The 16185-nt window shown below is 38.3% G+C and overlaps 1 protein-coding gene across 10 annotated transcripts in view; it reads left to right on the plus strand.

Moving 5' to 3' along the window:
• The window catches only part of USP54 (ubiquitin specific peptidase 54), a 98951-nt gene that overhangs the window by 67844 nt on the left and 14922 nt on the right, over positions 1–16185 (plus strand). For all 10 annotated transcript variants that reach the window (XM_068689654.1, XM_068689645.1, XM_068689652.1 and 7 more), the window contains 9 exons: positions 243–389; positions 1734–1883; positions 3309–3477; positions 6410–6580; positions 10670–10801; positions 11040–11423; positions 12858–13089; positions 13919–14058; positions 15093–15266. In XM_068689654.1, the coding sequence (XP_068545755.1) occupies positions 243–389; positions 1734–1883; positions 3309–3477; positions 6410–6580; positions 10670–10801; positions 11040–11423; positions 12858–13089; positions 13919–14058; positions 15093–15266 (1699 nt within the window). The remainder of the gene's footprint in view (positions 1–242; positions 390–1733; positions 1884–3308; positions 3478–6409; positions 6581–10669; positions 10802–11039; positions 11424–12857; positions 13090–13918; positions 14059–15092; positions 15267–16185) is intronic.

Genomic DNA, 16185 nt, shown 5'->3' on the forward strand with positions numbered 1-16185 from the left:
CTTTAAAGATGCTGATAGTTCCAACAGATAATGGATAGGAAGGAACACTGAAGAAAATGTTAGCTTTAAAGGCAAATTTGTTAGCTTTAAAAGCAAGTTTCTCTCTGAAGAGCTTTTAAAACTAACAATATATTAAATAATGAGAATATAAAAATATATTCTTCATAATAAAGAATTGTTATAACTAATGTTATAATAAATGGAAAATGTTTATTTTCTATGTTTTTGTTTTAAATCCTCAGAGTAATTGTGGGGAAAAGATACGTATTCGTCGTGTGCTGATGAACTCTCCACAGATCATCACCATTGGCTTGGTTTGGGACTCGGACCACTCTGATCTGGCTGAGGATGTTATTCACAGTCTGGGCACTTGCCTTAAGCTGGGAGATGTGAGTTTTTTGTAATTTCACAGTGCCTAAAAGCATGCAACCTTTCTCGTGATAGTCTGTAGTGCTGGATTAAGAAAAATAAGTCACCACCTCTAATTTTTCAGCCTCTGAATAGAGGGCAGACCCAAAGATCTGGTCTGATTCTGAATGCTTCATAAAAACTGTGAAAGTACTAGTATAATCGCGTGTTTTCAGCTATGTGACATTAATGAGTAAGGTGCTTGAAAATAAGAGAAAATTACTTCAGAAAACAGTTCGAATTAAATACATAGAAGTGTGAGAGAAATTAGATTGCGGTTTGTGCTGGTTTCAATTAAAATACATTTGTACACTTTCCACTACAAAGAACAGAAGTTTATTACTTTTGAACATAAAATACAGTTTCTGTTTGTTTAAATCCTCTCTTTGTTTACACCTGTAGTTGTAACAAGGAGAAATAACTTATAACCAAGCAGTCTCTGAGAAATGGTGGGTGGCTGGCATTGTGTCACTGACTGATAGGTTAAATTAACTAGTGTATGGGATATGGAGCTTTATGTATCAGAGGATGCACTTATTCTACATCGGTTTGTTTTAGAGCTGAGTAATTCATATACTTAATCTTGACTGTGCCATATTCTAGCACTGAGATATTACATTAAAATACATGTACAGAAGAAGAAAACATCTAGTGCTTAGTGAACTAAAATCAGAGCAAGTTAATGGAAGTGTGGTTAAGAATGCATGGTACTTGCATAGTAAAGCAGTAACTCGCTAAAAAATGAGTCCAGTGCATTTTTAAATAAAACATGGTCAATTAGATTCAGAAAACGTTGTATGTGCCAAATTCTTTTGACCTACTGTTGTCTTCATTTCATCTTCTTTGCTTAAATTAAAATAAATGCCACTTGTTTACTGTCAGAACTGCTTTATTTCTACAAAGTGATGAGGAGTAACAGTCCTAAATGGTATTTCATATAATCAGCAAGCATAACAGAGTATATGGAGAATTTCTTCCAGTGCAGGGTAGTTTTGCTTGTATTCATTTTTAGAGTAGAACCACACTAGAAAATCTGAGAAGTTATCTATCACTATAAACATCTTTAAAGCATGGCCACAGTCTCCAAGACTGACTCAATTCTTGGGCATTTGGTGAGTTGATAGCAGTCTGTTCCTGGTCTGTGTCTCTAGGTTTGTTTAAACATTGATCTATTACTTTAGTCTTTGACTTGTTTTCTTAATCTAAGCAAAAACAACTGATGCCTCTCTTGTAGTACTTTAAGGCCTTGAGATGCAAAACAGTATATAAAATGCTGGGTATTTTATTGATTTCTGCTTTCATTTTTCTTATTTCCCTTCTTGAAGCTCTTCTTCAGAGTAACTGATGACAGAGCAAAACACTCAGAGCTGTATTTGGTGGGAATGATTTGTTACTATGGAAAGCATTATTCTACCTTCTTCTTCCAAACGAAAATCCGCAAATGGATGTACTTTGATGATGCTCATGTCAAGGAGGTAAGAAAGTAATGCTCAACAAATTCCTAAGAGATTATTTTTCTAACTAATTGTATACAAATCCATACTGTTCTTCAAAGATTTTGAGAAATCATGTGTGTTTTGCTACTCTAGTTCTCTAGCTCTGTACCTTTTTGTGAGCAAAGTAAAGCATTCACAGGAAAGCGTACCAGAAATCTCAGAAGCCCTATTCTTAGTTGTTCTGTTGGCTGCCAATCTTGCTTTCATGTTGTTGTTTGAACCCCCATTGTTTATTTGTGCACACAGTTGACGTGCTTCGCTTTCCCTTACTGATGAGTGGTGTTGCTATTTAGTGCCTGCTTTTGGAGTCGCTTGTTGAAGTATCTAGATGCCAGACTTCCGTGGTGGTTGCTGCCAACAACCAATTTTCTACTTGTTTGTCACTTTATTTTAATTCTCACCAAGCATGGGGTCCTTGACATTACAGATACCAGTGCTGGAATCTTGGCACAGTGTTACTACATCCCATTAGTTTGTTTTGCTTTACTTCACACCACTTTCCTTTTATTTCTTCTAGTCATGGAGGTACAAATATGAGAGAGGAAAACTGTCTGCTAGTTATGCCAAGTAGAATCTCGCAGGGAAAACTAATCTTTCTATTAGTTCAGTCACATTTATCTGCAGCAAAACTGCCAGGGATAGGTACTGCAGTGCTTCAGTTGAGTAACTGTGTATGGAGTAGATTTGTTAGAGCAGATGTTAAGCATATTAAGTGAAACCCATATTAGTATATGGGGAAGATTTTTGAGACGAATATGGCTATAATGATTGTTGCCTGGCTATCAGAATGCTTGTGGAGATTCTTCTAATAGCAGAACAGGTTCACACGCCAAAGTAGCTAGCTTTGAATTAAATTTGATGTCGTGTTGTAAATGCGATTTTTTTTAATTTTCATTTTGTTTATGCTGGTGGATGGATTAAGAAATTTTGTTAAATCTTTGGCTTTGACTGCTGCAAAACCAGAACAGTTCAAAGGACGAAAAGCTTTTTATTAAAAACAAAAATCCAACCCTCTAGAAAGGAAAGATTATTTTTGTGGTCATGTTTTTTTCAAAAATTATAATTTGTTTAGTCATAAGGAATATCTTGATTTTAGTTGAGTTGGTTCCTCTGTGTTCCAGATGTGTTCTTAGCTGGTGTCATAAATGGTGCCTTTTTTCTTAGATAAGGTGAGTCTCAGAGAAATGGAAATGCCTATTTTAAGAGGCAGTTTTGAGGTGTTTTCCAATACGTGACCACTGGTCAGAGCTTTCTTGATGATTCCTGTTCAATACTGGATATGGAAGGAGTTAAAGAATGTCAGAGGAGAAAAAATCGAACTCTGAAAGAAGGGGGGGAATAGACACTGTTATAGAAAACGTTGACAGTCTTTCTTGTGTTATCTTGTCGTTGTTTTCAAATCAGATTGGTCCAAAATGGAAAGATGTTGTGACAAAATGTATTAAGGGTCATTATCAGCCTTTGCTGCTGCTGTATGCAGATCCAAGAGGAACTCCCGTGTCAACACAAGACTTGCCACCCCAAGTGGATTTACAGCAATATAGCAGGACCTGCTATGATAGCGAAGACTCAGGTGAGCAGTCTGGACTGCAAGCTTATGCCTTATGCTGTAGTGTTGTGTGTGATCTATTTTTTTGTCTGTGTGTGTTTTTGTTAGTGCGGTCTTTGGTTGTCAAAGCTGATCTGAAGGACTTCCAGTATTTCACCTTTGAACTTCTCTTCTTTCAGTCTAAGACTCTGTTGATTGTTTGCGTAGTAAATGTTTCCAAAAAATGTTGGAGAAAAACTTTAAAAAAAAAAAAAAAAAAAAAAAAAAAAGCAGTGAAAGATCTGTTGTGGAGTGGAAGCAGAGAGGAACAATAAATGATGACTTCAAGGACTGGGTTCATAAATTCATAATCAGTTTTAACAGGAAGGGAATAATAGCTGAGTTGCACAAACTCATAGAAATGCAGAATTACTTTATCCCTAACTTCACTCCTGAATTTAATCTGTGAAATATGAACTGGTTTGTGGGAGACTAAAGGGAAAGGGATTGGTGAAGGCATATGCCTGTAGGTGATGATTACTTCTTAATTCTTCATGGTCTGTTTTGCATCAAAAAAGATTACAGCTGCAGATGTATAGCACTTTCTATCAAAGAGGCTTTCAACGTATCTCTGCTTCCTGAATCCTTTGTATTGTAGGTATTGCATTGAATCAGAAACGTCTGTCCTACTAAGGTGCTTCAGAGCTTAGACCGCTACCAACATGCTGAACAAAGTTCTGATGGGCTATTGGTTTACTGAATTTCTGTGATGGTTTTGGATGTTAAATGAGGCCTCTAGAGACGTTCTGAGAAAGACATGCAATTGCAATCTAGATAGGATGACGAATAGAAACTGGGTGTGGGCTTATTATAATGGTTTAGTAAAAGAATATGGTTTCTATTTTTGTATATTTGCGGAAAATATCCTGTGTCAGAGATGGGTTTACAGGTTGCCAAGAACAGCAAGGCAAGACTAAACCCAGAAATACAGTATTTTTCCAGAATTCTAGCCTATTTATACAGTGTAATTCCAGGAATATTTTATGTTTTTTGTGGACAATAGTTGACCAGGAAACATAAAATTAGCTAATCCGTAGAGAACATCTGTTATCTCCTTAGTTATGTGTTGACAATCTACTCATAATGAAGTAAATCTCCAACTCTTCTTAAAATAAATGCAAATAAAAGCAGAAGGAAGAAAACCTTCACTTCTTACTTGATGAGGTGCTTTACAATTCATAAATCTATCTTCCTGTTCTGAAGAAAACCAGGAAGTGGGGAGAGGGCCTTTGATGCTATCCATCAGTTGTGAGCATCTCTACAAGTATCAGGTCAATATATGCTATATATAAACTGACCTTGTGGTTCTGCTTTTTTTTTTCTCTCCATTAAATACCTAGCTAACACTACTTCTCAGTGTCTCCTCAGTATCTAATATTATTGTGTTCTAAAATGACCTCAGGAAGCTGAACATTAAAATACGTATACATAAAAAAAAAGTGCTTTCTTTCAAATTACAGTCAGAAGGTTGCAATGAGTAACCTGCTCTCTCATTTCAAAAACACTTGAGTTGCTCAGGCTTGCTTGTGTTGTCTGCAGTGCTCAACATCGATACAGAACTTCTGAAAGAATTTGTGAGATACTGTAGGTTGACGTGCCAGAAAAAATCATACTCTACATAATTCTCCAATCAAATATAAATGGATTGTTTTTTAGTCTCGTTGATATCCAGAGTTTTCTATCCTAAGCTAGCTTTTTAGAATGACCTTTTTGTCTCGCACTGAGTGTGAATACTTGAGGACTGCTCAGTGTTATCAAATATCCACAGCCCATAATTGAGAAATTAACTGAAATTGCTTATTCTTAAACTGTTGATCACAATATCGTACCTGAACTGTTGTTGATGGGTTCAGGTAAATGCATCTATTCACATCAAAATGTAATACCACAAATTGTGGAGGAAAGATTGTCGAAGATCCTGGTATGAAATGTGGAGCGAAGTCCAAATAATTTCTCTTAATGTTTTTGATTTTCTGCTGAATGGAGACTTCAGTTTATGAATTGTTCTTTACTACTCAGTTCCACAGCACTGATTCCTTTTTCCTATATTCGTTTTTCTTTCTGAAACTGTCATTTCCTGTAACAGGCTCTGTTCTGTATTTCCTTGGACTTTGAGATTTTTAACCAGTCAGGAAGTGGGGAGAATTTTGAGTGTAAAAGCTTTTACATTGCATGAAGTAGGACATCATCTTACAGGACTTGGTCTCAACAAAACTATGAGGCGGCCTCAGGCTTTGTGCAAAATGAACCATAATTTTCTTCTTCTTTATTTTTCTGCATTTTTTAGTTTCTCCACTGACAAACAAGTATGAAACAAACATTCTGTATATTCTGGAGTGTATGCAAAACATAAAATGGCCAACAGTCTCCCTGCTGTTCAGATTTTTACTTTTGTATAATGAAGGTGTTGGGAGGAGGTTGTCCTTTTCTTTTGTTTTAACAAATTTAAGTACTATACTGAAATTGAATCATGGTGGTTCATCCATTTCAGTATCCCAGTGGACCAGCACCAGCTTCTATAGAAGAAACAGTATGAAGTTCTAGATGGGCTTCTGCTTCATAATAGATAAAATGTTGTTATTATGACTTTTGGTGTTATTGTTATCTTTAATAATGTTTTGTTCTTGACTAGTTTTGTTAATTTCAGTGTGGTAGTAGTGTATACTTCGGTAGGCTAATTGACATAGTTTAATTTTGCATAATAAATAGATCTGATAAATTTCAAGTTACCAGAGAGAGAGAAATAAAGGTTTTAAGAGGTATGACACCCCTTTATCCTCCCAAAGGAGACAACTTTTCTGATAAGATGGGGTGTTCCAGGATTTGAACTTGTATATTAAGTACTCTGTTCTTCCAGTTAACTTATGTGTAGCTGCTTCTATTCTGTTCTGTAATTTGACATTACTTTCTTTACTAGGGAGAGAACCTTCCATCTCAAGTGATACCAGGACAGATTCCTCTACCGACAGCTATCCTTATAAACAGGCACACCATGAGTCTGTGGTCAGTCACTTCTCTTCCGACTCGCAGGGGACCGTCATCTACAATGTGGAGAATGATGCAGCTTCACAAAGCAGCAGGGATACAGGTAGCAGATACCATTATATCTGTGTAGTCATTGTCATTAAATATGATGAATACAGTGGAACCCCATGAAAATCTTTTAATGTAACCCGTAACAGAATAATGAGCAGTGCTTAGTATCCAGCATGGTTTTGGTTTGCAATGAACCATAGTATTGACAAAGATCTACGTAATTTTAACTGCTATTGACCTTTGTAGACTAGCATCTAGCCAGGTAAAAGTTTACAGATGCTATTTCTGTTATCCACTATCCACCTGCTCTTTGTGTCATACAAAATCCTGGAATCTAGAGTCTGTTGTGCAGTACCATTGTACAGTCTGGTAAGTGTTGTATGTGCGGTTAGTTCATTTCAGGAGTTGCAGCTGTCTGGGAAACGCACTTCCATCACCAGAATCTCACATACGTGGGTACTAAAGACTTCCTGTGTAAGTGGATGTTGTTAGTATTTACTGCACTAAGGAGGAGCATAAGATTTTCCTGTTCTCCTGCCTGTGCTGTGGAGACAAGTTGACCAAGCATTCACAATGGGAAGGAAGTCTGTCTTTATATTCCTTCAGGCAGCTGAACAGTCAGCCCAAAGACTAGTTGAAAAGAGGTTAGCTGGAAGTCTGAAGGCTTAAATCTGTATTACTCATGCCTAGTGACCCCAGTCAGTCTGTTCCTGTGTACGGTACTAACTTCAGTTCTCAAAAAGTAGTGCATGAGTCAAGGGCAGGCTTCTCAAGTGTCAGAAATGTGACCTACTAAATTCATTTGAAGTTATTTTATTGTGCCTTAAAAAAACTTTCTAAGATGACAAAACTGTTGAATCAGCAACTGTTGGTTGCAGCAGTGTCAACAGCTAACACACCACTATGTCCTTTTAGTTGCAAAATAGTTGCTGTCTTGTGATAATATATTTATCTTTAGTTCATTTGAAACCATCTATGTTGCAAGTATTTTTCACATCTAAACCTAGAAGAAAATGGTTTGGGTAGGCTTTCTTCAGTGCTTTTTCATTCTTCATCAAAAGTCTAAGCGATTGTAATTCATGGTTTTAGGTAATTTAAAGGTACTTTCAATGTTTTATGAAATATTTAGCACTGTAGGTTCTGGTATTTGTCCTCAGTAGAGTGTGAGAAAGAAGGGAAAGTTGAAGCAGAATTTGAGAGTGGTGAGGAAACACAATTTATGTTGAACTGAAGAGTTCTGAGAAGCCCAAACTGAAAATGCTAGCAGAGTGTTATTTATATAATCTATAAAAGTGGCAGGCAGTTGATTGAATTAGGTTCCTCCCTACAAAATTTGTCTCAAGCCTGTTTAAAAAAAAAAAAAAAAGACAGTAGTGAGATAGCCGCCAACATGTAAGCAAGTGAATTTCAACATATACCTTTGTTTTCTATAATTTTGTAGTAATATTCTCCTCTTTTTTTCTTTTTTCTCCTACTGATTCTGTCCTATGTTATTCCTCCAGCTCTAGCCCACCTCTCACTACCTAGTTTCAGTCATCCTCATCTTCCCTGATTCAGCCTTAGCTATAGTCAGTCTGTCCCCTTAGCTAGTCACCTGTCTGGACGTTTTTCCCTTTTATTTTTGCCTACCTAAAACCTTTCCAAAAAGCCAGTCTGCTGAATCATACAACTGCTTAGTCATCAAATGCTGATCTGTGGGGCTATAAAGAAGCCATCCACATTGACCTGTCAACTGTTGCTGCTATTGAGTAATTCTGGGCAAGAGCAGGATTCTTCATGTAATGGCCATTTACCCCACTACTGCAGCCCAGAATTTTATGGACCCTATCCCACATCGCCCTCCTGGGAAGGACCACCATTGGGTCTTATGACCTCAGACACCTGGGTTCTTCAGGATGAGGGCATGAAGAGTGGCTGCATGAGCACTCTCTTGCTCCTACCAACCTGTGCTGCTGAGAAAAAGTGCGTATTCTGGCTGCCCTATTCATGCAACTGAGTTTTGCAACGGAGTTTTTCTTGGGATGGAGTAGGGGACATTCTGTCTTAACCTGTTTGATTTCATTCTTTTCGCTTAGCATATTCTGTCCATTTTCCTCCTCACCCTCCAAAAACCAGAGACCACTACCACCAGAAAATGTTCCTTTGAACATTCCTTTGAATACCACTGTTTGCTTATAAAACTGTCCTACCCATGGAGGATGAGACATTTAGGAATGTGTTCAGCAATGGACACCTTTTTAGGTGTGTGATTAGGCACTCAGAAATCCTGGCCTTTTATTTTAATAAAAGAAATAAAATGTGTGAAGTTTTAGCTCATAGATCTGGTGCTACAATTCCTCTATTTATGCATTCCATTGGGTTTAGTCTTTGTTCCAGAGGGTCCAGGCAGAAACAACACAGTCAGTGTCCTGCAGACTTGTGGTTCTTGGTATCTCCTCTAAGGCTATAAAATGTTCAGTGAGAATATGACAAAATTTACAATTTATTAAATAAGGAGAAATATTTATGTACAGCAAGCAGCCTTTGTTCTGCAAGGCTAAGTTGTGTTCTTGCATTTGTCTGTGCAGACCCAAAGCTAACTCCAGCACCACTGAATATCTTTAAATAGTTTCTGTTACAGGACAAGAATACACTAACATAGTACTGGATATTAGCCAGTCATTCCTATCAGGTCGCAAACTTCGGGGAAAAATGTTTTGCTTCGGAGTACACAACTTCTCTAGTGAAGTGTAAGCTTCTTTTACCTTGTAGTGGTTCCTGTCAAGATAAAAGATACTGTTCTTTCAGTCCCTAGAAGAGGTATGACAGTACATGCTGTGGGGGGGGAAATTTCTCCCAAAGTGCTGACTGACTCATGCTCAATCACCTAAATGTCACACATCTTGTTTTCATTGCCAATGTTTCTCTTCTATTCCCTTAGTTCTTTTATGTATTCTTTTTTCCCCTAAAGATTTAGCTACAAAAATTACTCTCCAGTTTGCAAACTAATAGAAACACAATTCTTGCGTAGCTTGGTTTTTGTAGTCTGGACTCCTTCCCACTGATATTATAGTATCTCAATTGTAGTCAAAGTGAGTTATTTCTTCAACTGCTTAAAAGTATGATTTTTACTTTCAAAATCTGCTTTGAATATTGTTGATTTTTATGCTAATTTCTAGACAAGGGGTAGGCTCAGAAATGCCAACTGTGTAGTGTGGGGGCTGTTAATCCACTGTTGGGTAGTAGGGGTTTTTCTCTGCTGTCATCCTATACAAGGTGAAATTTGGTGATGTAAAGGCTAGAGAAGTCTTTGTAGCTTATTCATAAATTCCCTTCTTACCCTGCATCTCTGCTTGGGACTGCTCACGTGAGTAAAGCCATGCGTGTGTTTGTGCTTGCAGGCTTAGGACTGTGTGTGAGAACTGTAATGTTAAAAGAAATGGCAGTAGAGAAAACCTGTAATTAAATGTCATATACACTTAACTCACCTTTTATGTGAGGAAAAGGAGAACAAATTGTGTGCAAGAGAAAATGCTAGGACTTGGACACATGAGCAAGGGAGTAAGGGAACATTGTGTGTCAGCTGATTCGTGCTGATAATTTGTGTGTATGTTCTTAGTTTGTGGCAGATGTGAATTAGCTGGCGTAGCCCTTGAGAGCCAACTGAGGCTTCTTCATTGTGGCCTAAGCTAACTCAAATTACTTCTGCAAAGAGAACACAGTACAGAGAAGCAAATGGTGTGCAGTAATTTATTACTACATGCTGACTTGTTCATGTGTTTGAGCCTTCATTCAACAGACTAATGTCAAGCAAGCTGTCCTCAACTTTTTGTTGGTGGCTCTTAAAACTGACCAAGTATTCAGACAGCAAGAAAGTAACACCCTTAGAGTATTAGAAGACAAGGCATGCTCAACTGTTTCTGCTCCCTTTGGATATCTGTCACTAACCAGGGTCCTTGGAGGGGCTGTATTGTTTGTGACCTTAAAATACACCCCACCCGCAGGACAAAATGAGTAACTTCTGGATACGAAGTTATCCAAACCTGCCAGTTAGCATTGGAGCGTCTGCAGCTCCTAAGGAGGAGAGCCCTACTGTTTCAGCACAGAGAGCAATTGGTCCGAAGGCTCTTGTCATCTCAGATGTGTTCTTCTGTTCTTTCAGGGCACCTGACTGACAGTGAGTGTAATCAGAGGCATATTTCCAAAAAGGGCTCACTGGCAGACCGCAAAAGGAGTTCTAGCCGGTCTCGGCGAAAAGGAGATGAGGCTCAGTCATCAGGATACCACAGTGAAGGCAAGAAACATTATTTTATTTGAAATATCAATACCTTTCTAAATGTCTTTAAGATCCTCAGAGTGTATGTGCATTTCTTTTCTCGTTTTGTACATCATAGCATTTTGTCTTGTCTTTGCTTTTGTGTTTGTGTTTTTATTTTACTTTTCGAAGACTGTATGAAGATGCTGTGAGTAGGGCTGCTGGCTTAATCTGGAGTTATATTTGTGGCTGTTGCCCTCTCTTTTATAAAATGCAGGAGAAACCTTGAAAGAGAAACAAGCCCCCAGAGCTGCCCCCAAACCATCCAGCAGCACAAGCCGACTGAGGGAATTTAAAGAAACAGTGAGCAATATGATCCACAGCAGACCACAGCAAATTTCTCAAACCAACCAAAATTCCTCTCATGGAGGGAGTAGTACGGATCAGGCAGAAACACGGCCTTCAAAAAGCCTGTCATCTGCACATGCTCGAGACTGGGAAGTGGAGAGTACCAGTAGTGAGTCTAAATCCAGTTCATCTAGCAGGTACCGGCCAACCTGGAGACCCAAAAGAGAATCTCTGAATATAGACAGCATCTTCAGTAAAGACAAGAGGAAACATTGTGGCTACACACAGCTTAGTCCCTTCTCTGAAGAGGCAGGTAAGCAGTTGGAAAGAAAGATTTACTTACAAATATGTGGAATTTACGGTCTTCTACTCTTCCTTTTTAAGTTGAGAAGTGAAATTTTGAAGATGGCATGTAGGTTGGTGGTGATTCGTGTCCTTGAAGGCTAATTTCTCTGTGTATTTATGTTGCATGTGATATTTGTTTTCCGTGTAAAATTGTGTAAAATTTCACATATCGGGAAGTTTATAAGGGAAACTTTACTGTTCTTGCTACTTAAACAGACCCTGCGAAATATATGGAAGTTCATTGCTTGGAGTAGCTTTTTTATTGGTTATTTTTTCTGGCTCCTGCTATTTTAGCATGATTGCACAGGCTGGTGCAAGTACCTCATGCATTAGCACAGAGTTCCTTTTGTGAGTATAAGAGTAGCTAATGATGATTTATCTGGGACCATTTTGCTCTACAGCAAGTTCTGTAACTTGTATATAAAGACTTTGTCCTAGGCTTTGCAGGTTTTTTTGAAGGTAATGGAATCTCTTGTGAAACAATTTCAGGTATCTTTTGTTCCCCCTGCTTCCCTTTCCATGGTCTGCAAATGAATGTAACAGTTATTTTCCTCCTCTATCAAGAAGTGGATGCTCCTGAAACTGTAAAGGGTGTGGAGAGCAGGTGTTTACCCATTCCCACCTTTTATACTGTCATGCTACTGGAACTGCTACTCTCCTTTCTTAAGTGCTTAAAGGGGGACAGTGTGTGGATGAGAAGGGAGAGATTTGTGTGACTGGCAGCAGGATTGTGGTTAATGAGGACACCTGCAGAAATTCTGGAGTCTTGAGAGGGACAGGGACAACCGGAAGGAGCTAAAGGTTGAAAAGAATGGGGCAGCATGAAGGAACATCCATTTATAGGGAAGATGAAGGGAGAACACAGCTTCAAGAGCAGGAAACAAGGGGAGTAAACATGAGGCAAGTGGGAATGAAGTAAGATCAGCAAGGAAGAATTTAAAAAGTTTTCCAGTTGTCCTGTCCTACATGAATGACACAATGGATGAGCCTCATCAAATTGTAAATGGCAAAATGAAGTAAAAAGTGCAGCATCTGAAGTACATGTGACAGTACAATAACAAATATGAAGTGGAAATACTAAAGGCACAGTTGGGTATACTGTAAAAATGATTTTGGACAAATACGAGTTGTTACAGGGAGGAAGGGATTTTTCTTTCTGCAACTGATTGTTGCTTGGGGGGAATGTGGTAGCATTAAATGGGAGAGATTTGAAAATGAATTTGCTGAAGAGGTTATTGCTTCATGTTATCAGAAAAGTAATTTTTTTTTGATTCCTGTTGCTGATATTAAGTGATATTAAAGTGTTTCTGGTTTAAGTATAATTGAGAAGCGAAAATGTGTAGATGATTTGCTGTTAAGAAACTTGGATCTTCTACTAGGCTATATTCTTTTATCTCAACAGGTAAAGAGCTTATGGAGAATGAGGTGAAGGAACGTGCTGTTCAAGAAACAAGATCAAGCCAGTCAAACGTCAGATACAAACGTGGTGTACTAAGCCGTGGCACCCAGCATATGGTGGATCAACATCCTCATCTAATACAGAGAATGGAGTCTGGATATGAAAGCAGTGAGCGCAACAGTAACAGTCCAGTTAGTCTGGATATGCCCTTGTCTGAAAGCTCAAGCAACCACAGGTAGATTTTAACAAACTTCATTTTTGGAGTGAGATCTGTTTCTTTTTTGTTGTTACGTAATGACGTAGGACATTAAAAACAAAACAAAAGCAACAAGAAAGAGTGGTCTGAGCTTACAGTGCAAATTTATTGAGGCAAGGGAAATAAGCATCTGAGTGAGATTGATTCCTTTTCTTGTCGGTATATTGATAGCTTACTGCAAGTGAGGAGGAAATAAATGACGTTCAGTTGAATGAAGAATGTTAAAATGATGCATTTGAAATAGCCGTACAATTAGTCTCTGATTTGAAAACTCAAATATCAAACTTTGCATGTCCTTTGAACCATCTGATTGACCTTTTGATAAACCATTGTTTGATTTTTTTAATCTGTTTAGAAAATCAGAAATCAACAGTTGTATGACCCTGCCAGTTTGAAAAATTCACTGAAGTCTTGTAAGATATTTTGCAATATTTATATGCAAAAATAAATAGGCATCATAATGTGTTTCTCTCCTTGGCTTGGAGAGCTGATGCAGTCACAAACCAGGCATGTTTATAGCCAGAACAGTAGATTTTCAGCTGTTAAAAGTTGAAAACAGCTATCAGACCATGGTTTTAATATGCATTGGGTAGTCTTTGGAGTAGATTAGAATTATGGTCCCTTCCCCTTGTTTGCTTTCTCTTACTCTGTTTTTCCAAAGACTTTCCTGTGGTAGACTTTTTTTTTCCCCCATGAGGATATAAAAGTAAAATGTGAGTAAATATTTTTGTGATCATAGAAAATGCACACACAATTTCTCCTGAAGATAGTAGTAACATTGTGTACTGTAATTGTTCTCCTTTTGGAGGGATGTTCACATGAAACGGGCAGGTGGATTGGTTCCTGCTTGGCGCAGTATTCCCAAGTCTCATAGTAGCAGCATCCTGGAAGTGGAGTCTAATTCTTCAAGTGGGAGCTGGACAAACAGCGCACGCACCATTGGAAATGGTAGGATGTACATCTCAGTAGTTGTGGTTCCACAAGATAAATTGTACTGGAGTTGTTCTTTACTTTCTGGATGCTTTTCTTTACAGTGGAATTACGAGGAAGGGGAAATGAAACACTGAGCAATATAGCACAGTTTTACAAGATGTAACTTTGCTTTTCCAAAGGGGATTGTAAAAAACTTTATTGGAATATTCCTTTGATCATGTTGTTCTGGTATCTTTTTCAACAAAGATTGACTTAACTGATAAAGTTTTTTCCCTATTCTTTCCCATAATTCAGTGTTCTGCTGTCAGTGCAAAATGTCGTCTTGAGCATAACTGGTAATAACTACTGAAAAGAAGCTTGTAATGGTATACAGCATTGAAAATTGTCACAAGTGAGAGTGGATATTTACAGGATGTTTGGGCTAAAGCTGAGCTTTTCTGCAGATACACATTCTGATTATACTGAGCAAATACTTTATTCCAGAGAATGTCTGGGGAAGGGAGGAGGGGAGTTGCTTTCTGAACACAGGTCATAGTTGAAATGAGAGTGAAGACTAATTTCTTCTGTGCTGAGTAGAACATTGATAAGCTTTTTTTTCCTCCCATTTTTATCTGCTTCTGCACCTGGATGAAAACTATCTCAGTTGGAATCTGTTTTACTTTCTAAAGCTAATGATACAAATTACAGGCACAATAAAAAGTCTCAAGATTTCAGCAGCCATTTAGGGTTCTCTTCTGATGATTTGCTCTGTTCAAATTTGCTGTTTCTTGGGTCAGTGGATTAAAGAATGGACTGTGCTACAGGGGATCATGAAGCAACACTGCAATGATTCTACCAGAGTCACTGACGCAGAGAGGGGAATTTGAAACCGAATAGCTTGGGCAGGGTTTTAAAACTAAAATTTAACAAAGCAGAATTCATCTGAAATTCTGTAGCCTTCGTTTGGTCAGTATGCTATTTGCTAATGGCAGTTGTATTTTTCATTAACATTACTTGTCTGTTAATGGATACTTTGAGAGATTTTACTATCAAAAATATTTTTTTGGAAGGTGGGGAGATCTTTGGCCCTTTAAAGAGTGAACTGGATGAATTGCAAGAGGAGGTGGCAAGGAGAGCACATGAACAAGAACTGCGCAGGAAAAGAGAAAAGGAAATGGAGGCAGCAATGGGCTTTAATCCCCGTCCCAGCAGGTTCATGGATCTAGATGAACTGCAGAATCAGGGTAACCTTTTGAATGCAGTATATTTTGCAAGATTGTGGTGCTGAATTTTTTTTGAACCTTTGAACTTAATTTTCTACTATATGTCTCTCCCCACCCACCCAGTATTAGAATTTTGTATCTTCAGTTAGTGAAAGACCATCAATTTCAATCCTGTTGAATACAGAAAGCAATTTGTTATTTTAACCGAATTCTTTCTTGAATGTGAATATAACAAGATATTTCCTAATGTATAGTGTTTGTATATATTTACACCTTTACATTTTTATGTGTACTAGTGATACCTAGATTTAGCTATAAGGGTTCAACCAGCATCTTGGAATGAGCACTTTTTAGATGCCTCAGATCCACCTGCAGCGTAACTGGTTCACTTAGACCACCGTTTTGTTTTCGTTTCTGTCTGGTAGCACCACTGACCTAAGCAATTCTGCTTGTTTCTGCCCTTATACTTTCCACTCTCCCTCCCTGCTCAGCTGTGCAGCCGCAGCACAGGGGTGGGAACAAGTACTGGGGCAAGCTTATCTGGTCTAGTGTTGAAAATCTGAGCAGGGTTTGGCATACATACCTTTCAGAAGGGACAAGAATTGAGAAAAAACAAGAGTTAATATTTGGCTTTTTATTTTCTATTATGACTTTTCCAAGACTCCTCATGTTTCTGGCTGGGGATGGCAGCAGAAAGGGTTTAATTGGAATTTAATGGGAAGAATGGAACTGCAACAGAAGGAGCTTGGTGACAGGATTCACATGTAGCAACTTCTGTTTTATTCCTAGTTTCCATCAGCCAGTAAGGGGAGTCAGAGAAGATGGGGTGAACCAACTAGTGTAGCATGTAAGCATGGGGTTCTTGGTGGCCATCAGAGGCAAGGGGTCTGGTAAAATGCCTAGGCTCTGCCCTCCCAAACGACTGGGGCAATCCTACCAA

The sequence above is a fragment of the Anas acuta genome, chromosome 7 (genome assembly GCF_963932015.1).
Source record: "Anas acuta chromosome 7, bAnaAcu1.1, whole genome shotgun sequence".
Lineage (NCBI taxonomy): Eukaryota > Metazoa > Chordata > Aves > Anseriformes > Anatidae > Anas > Anas acuta.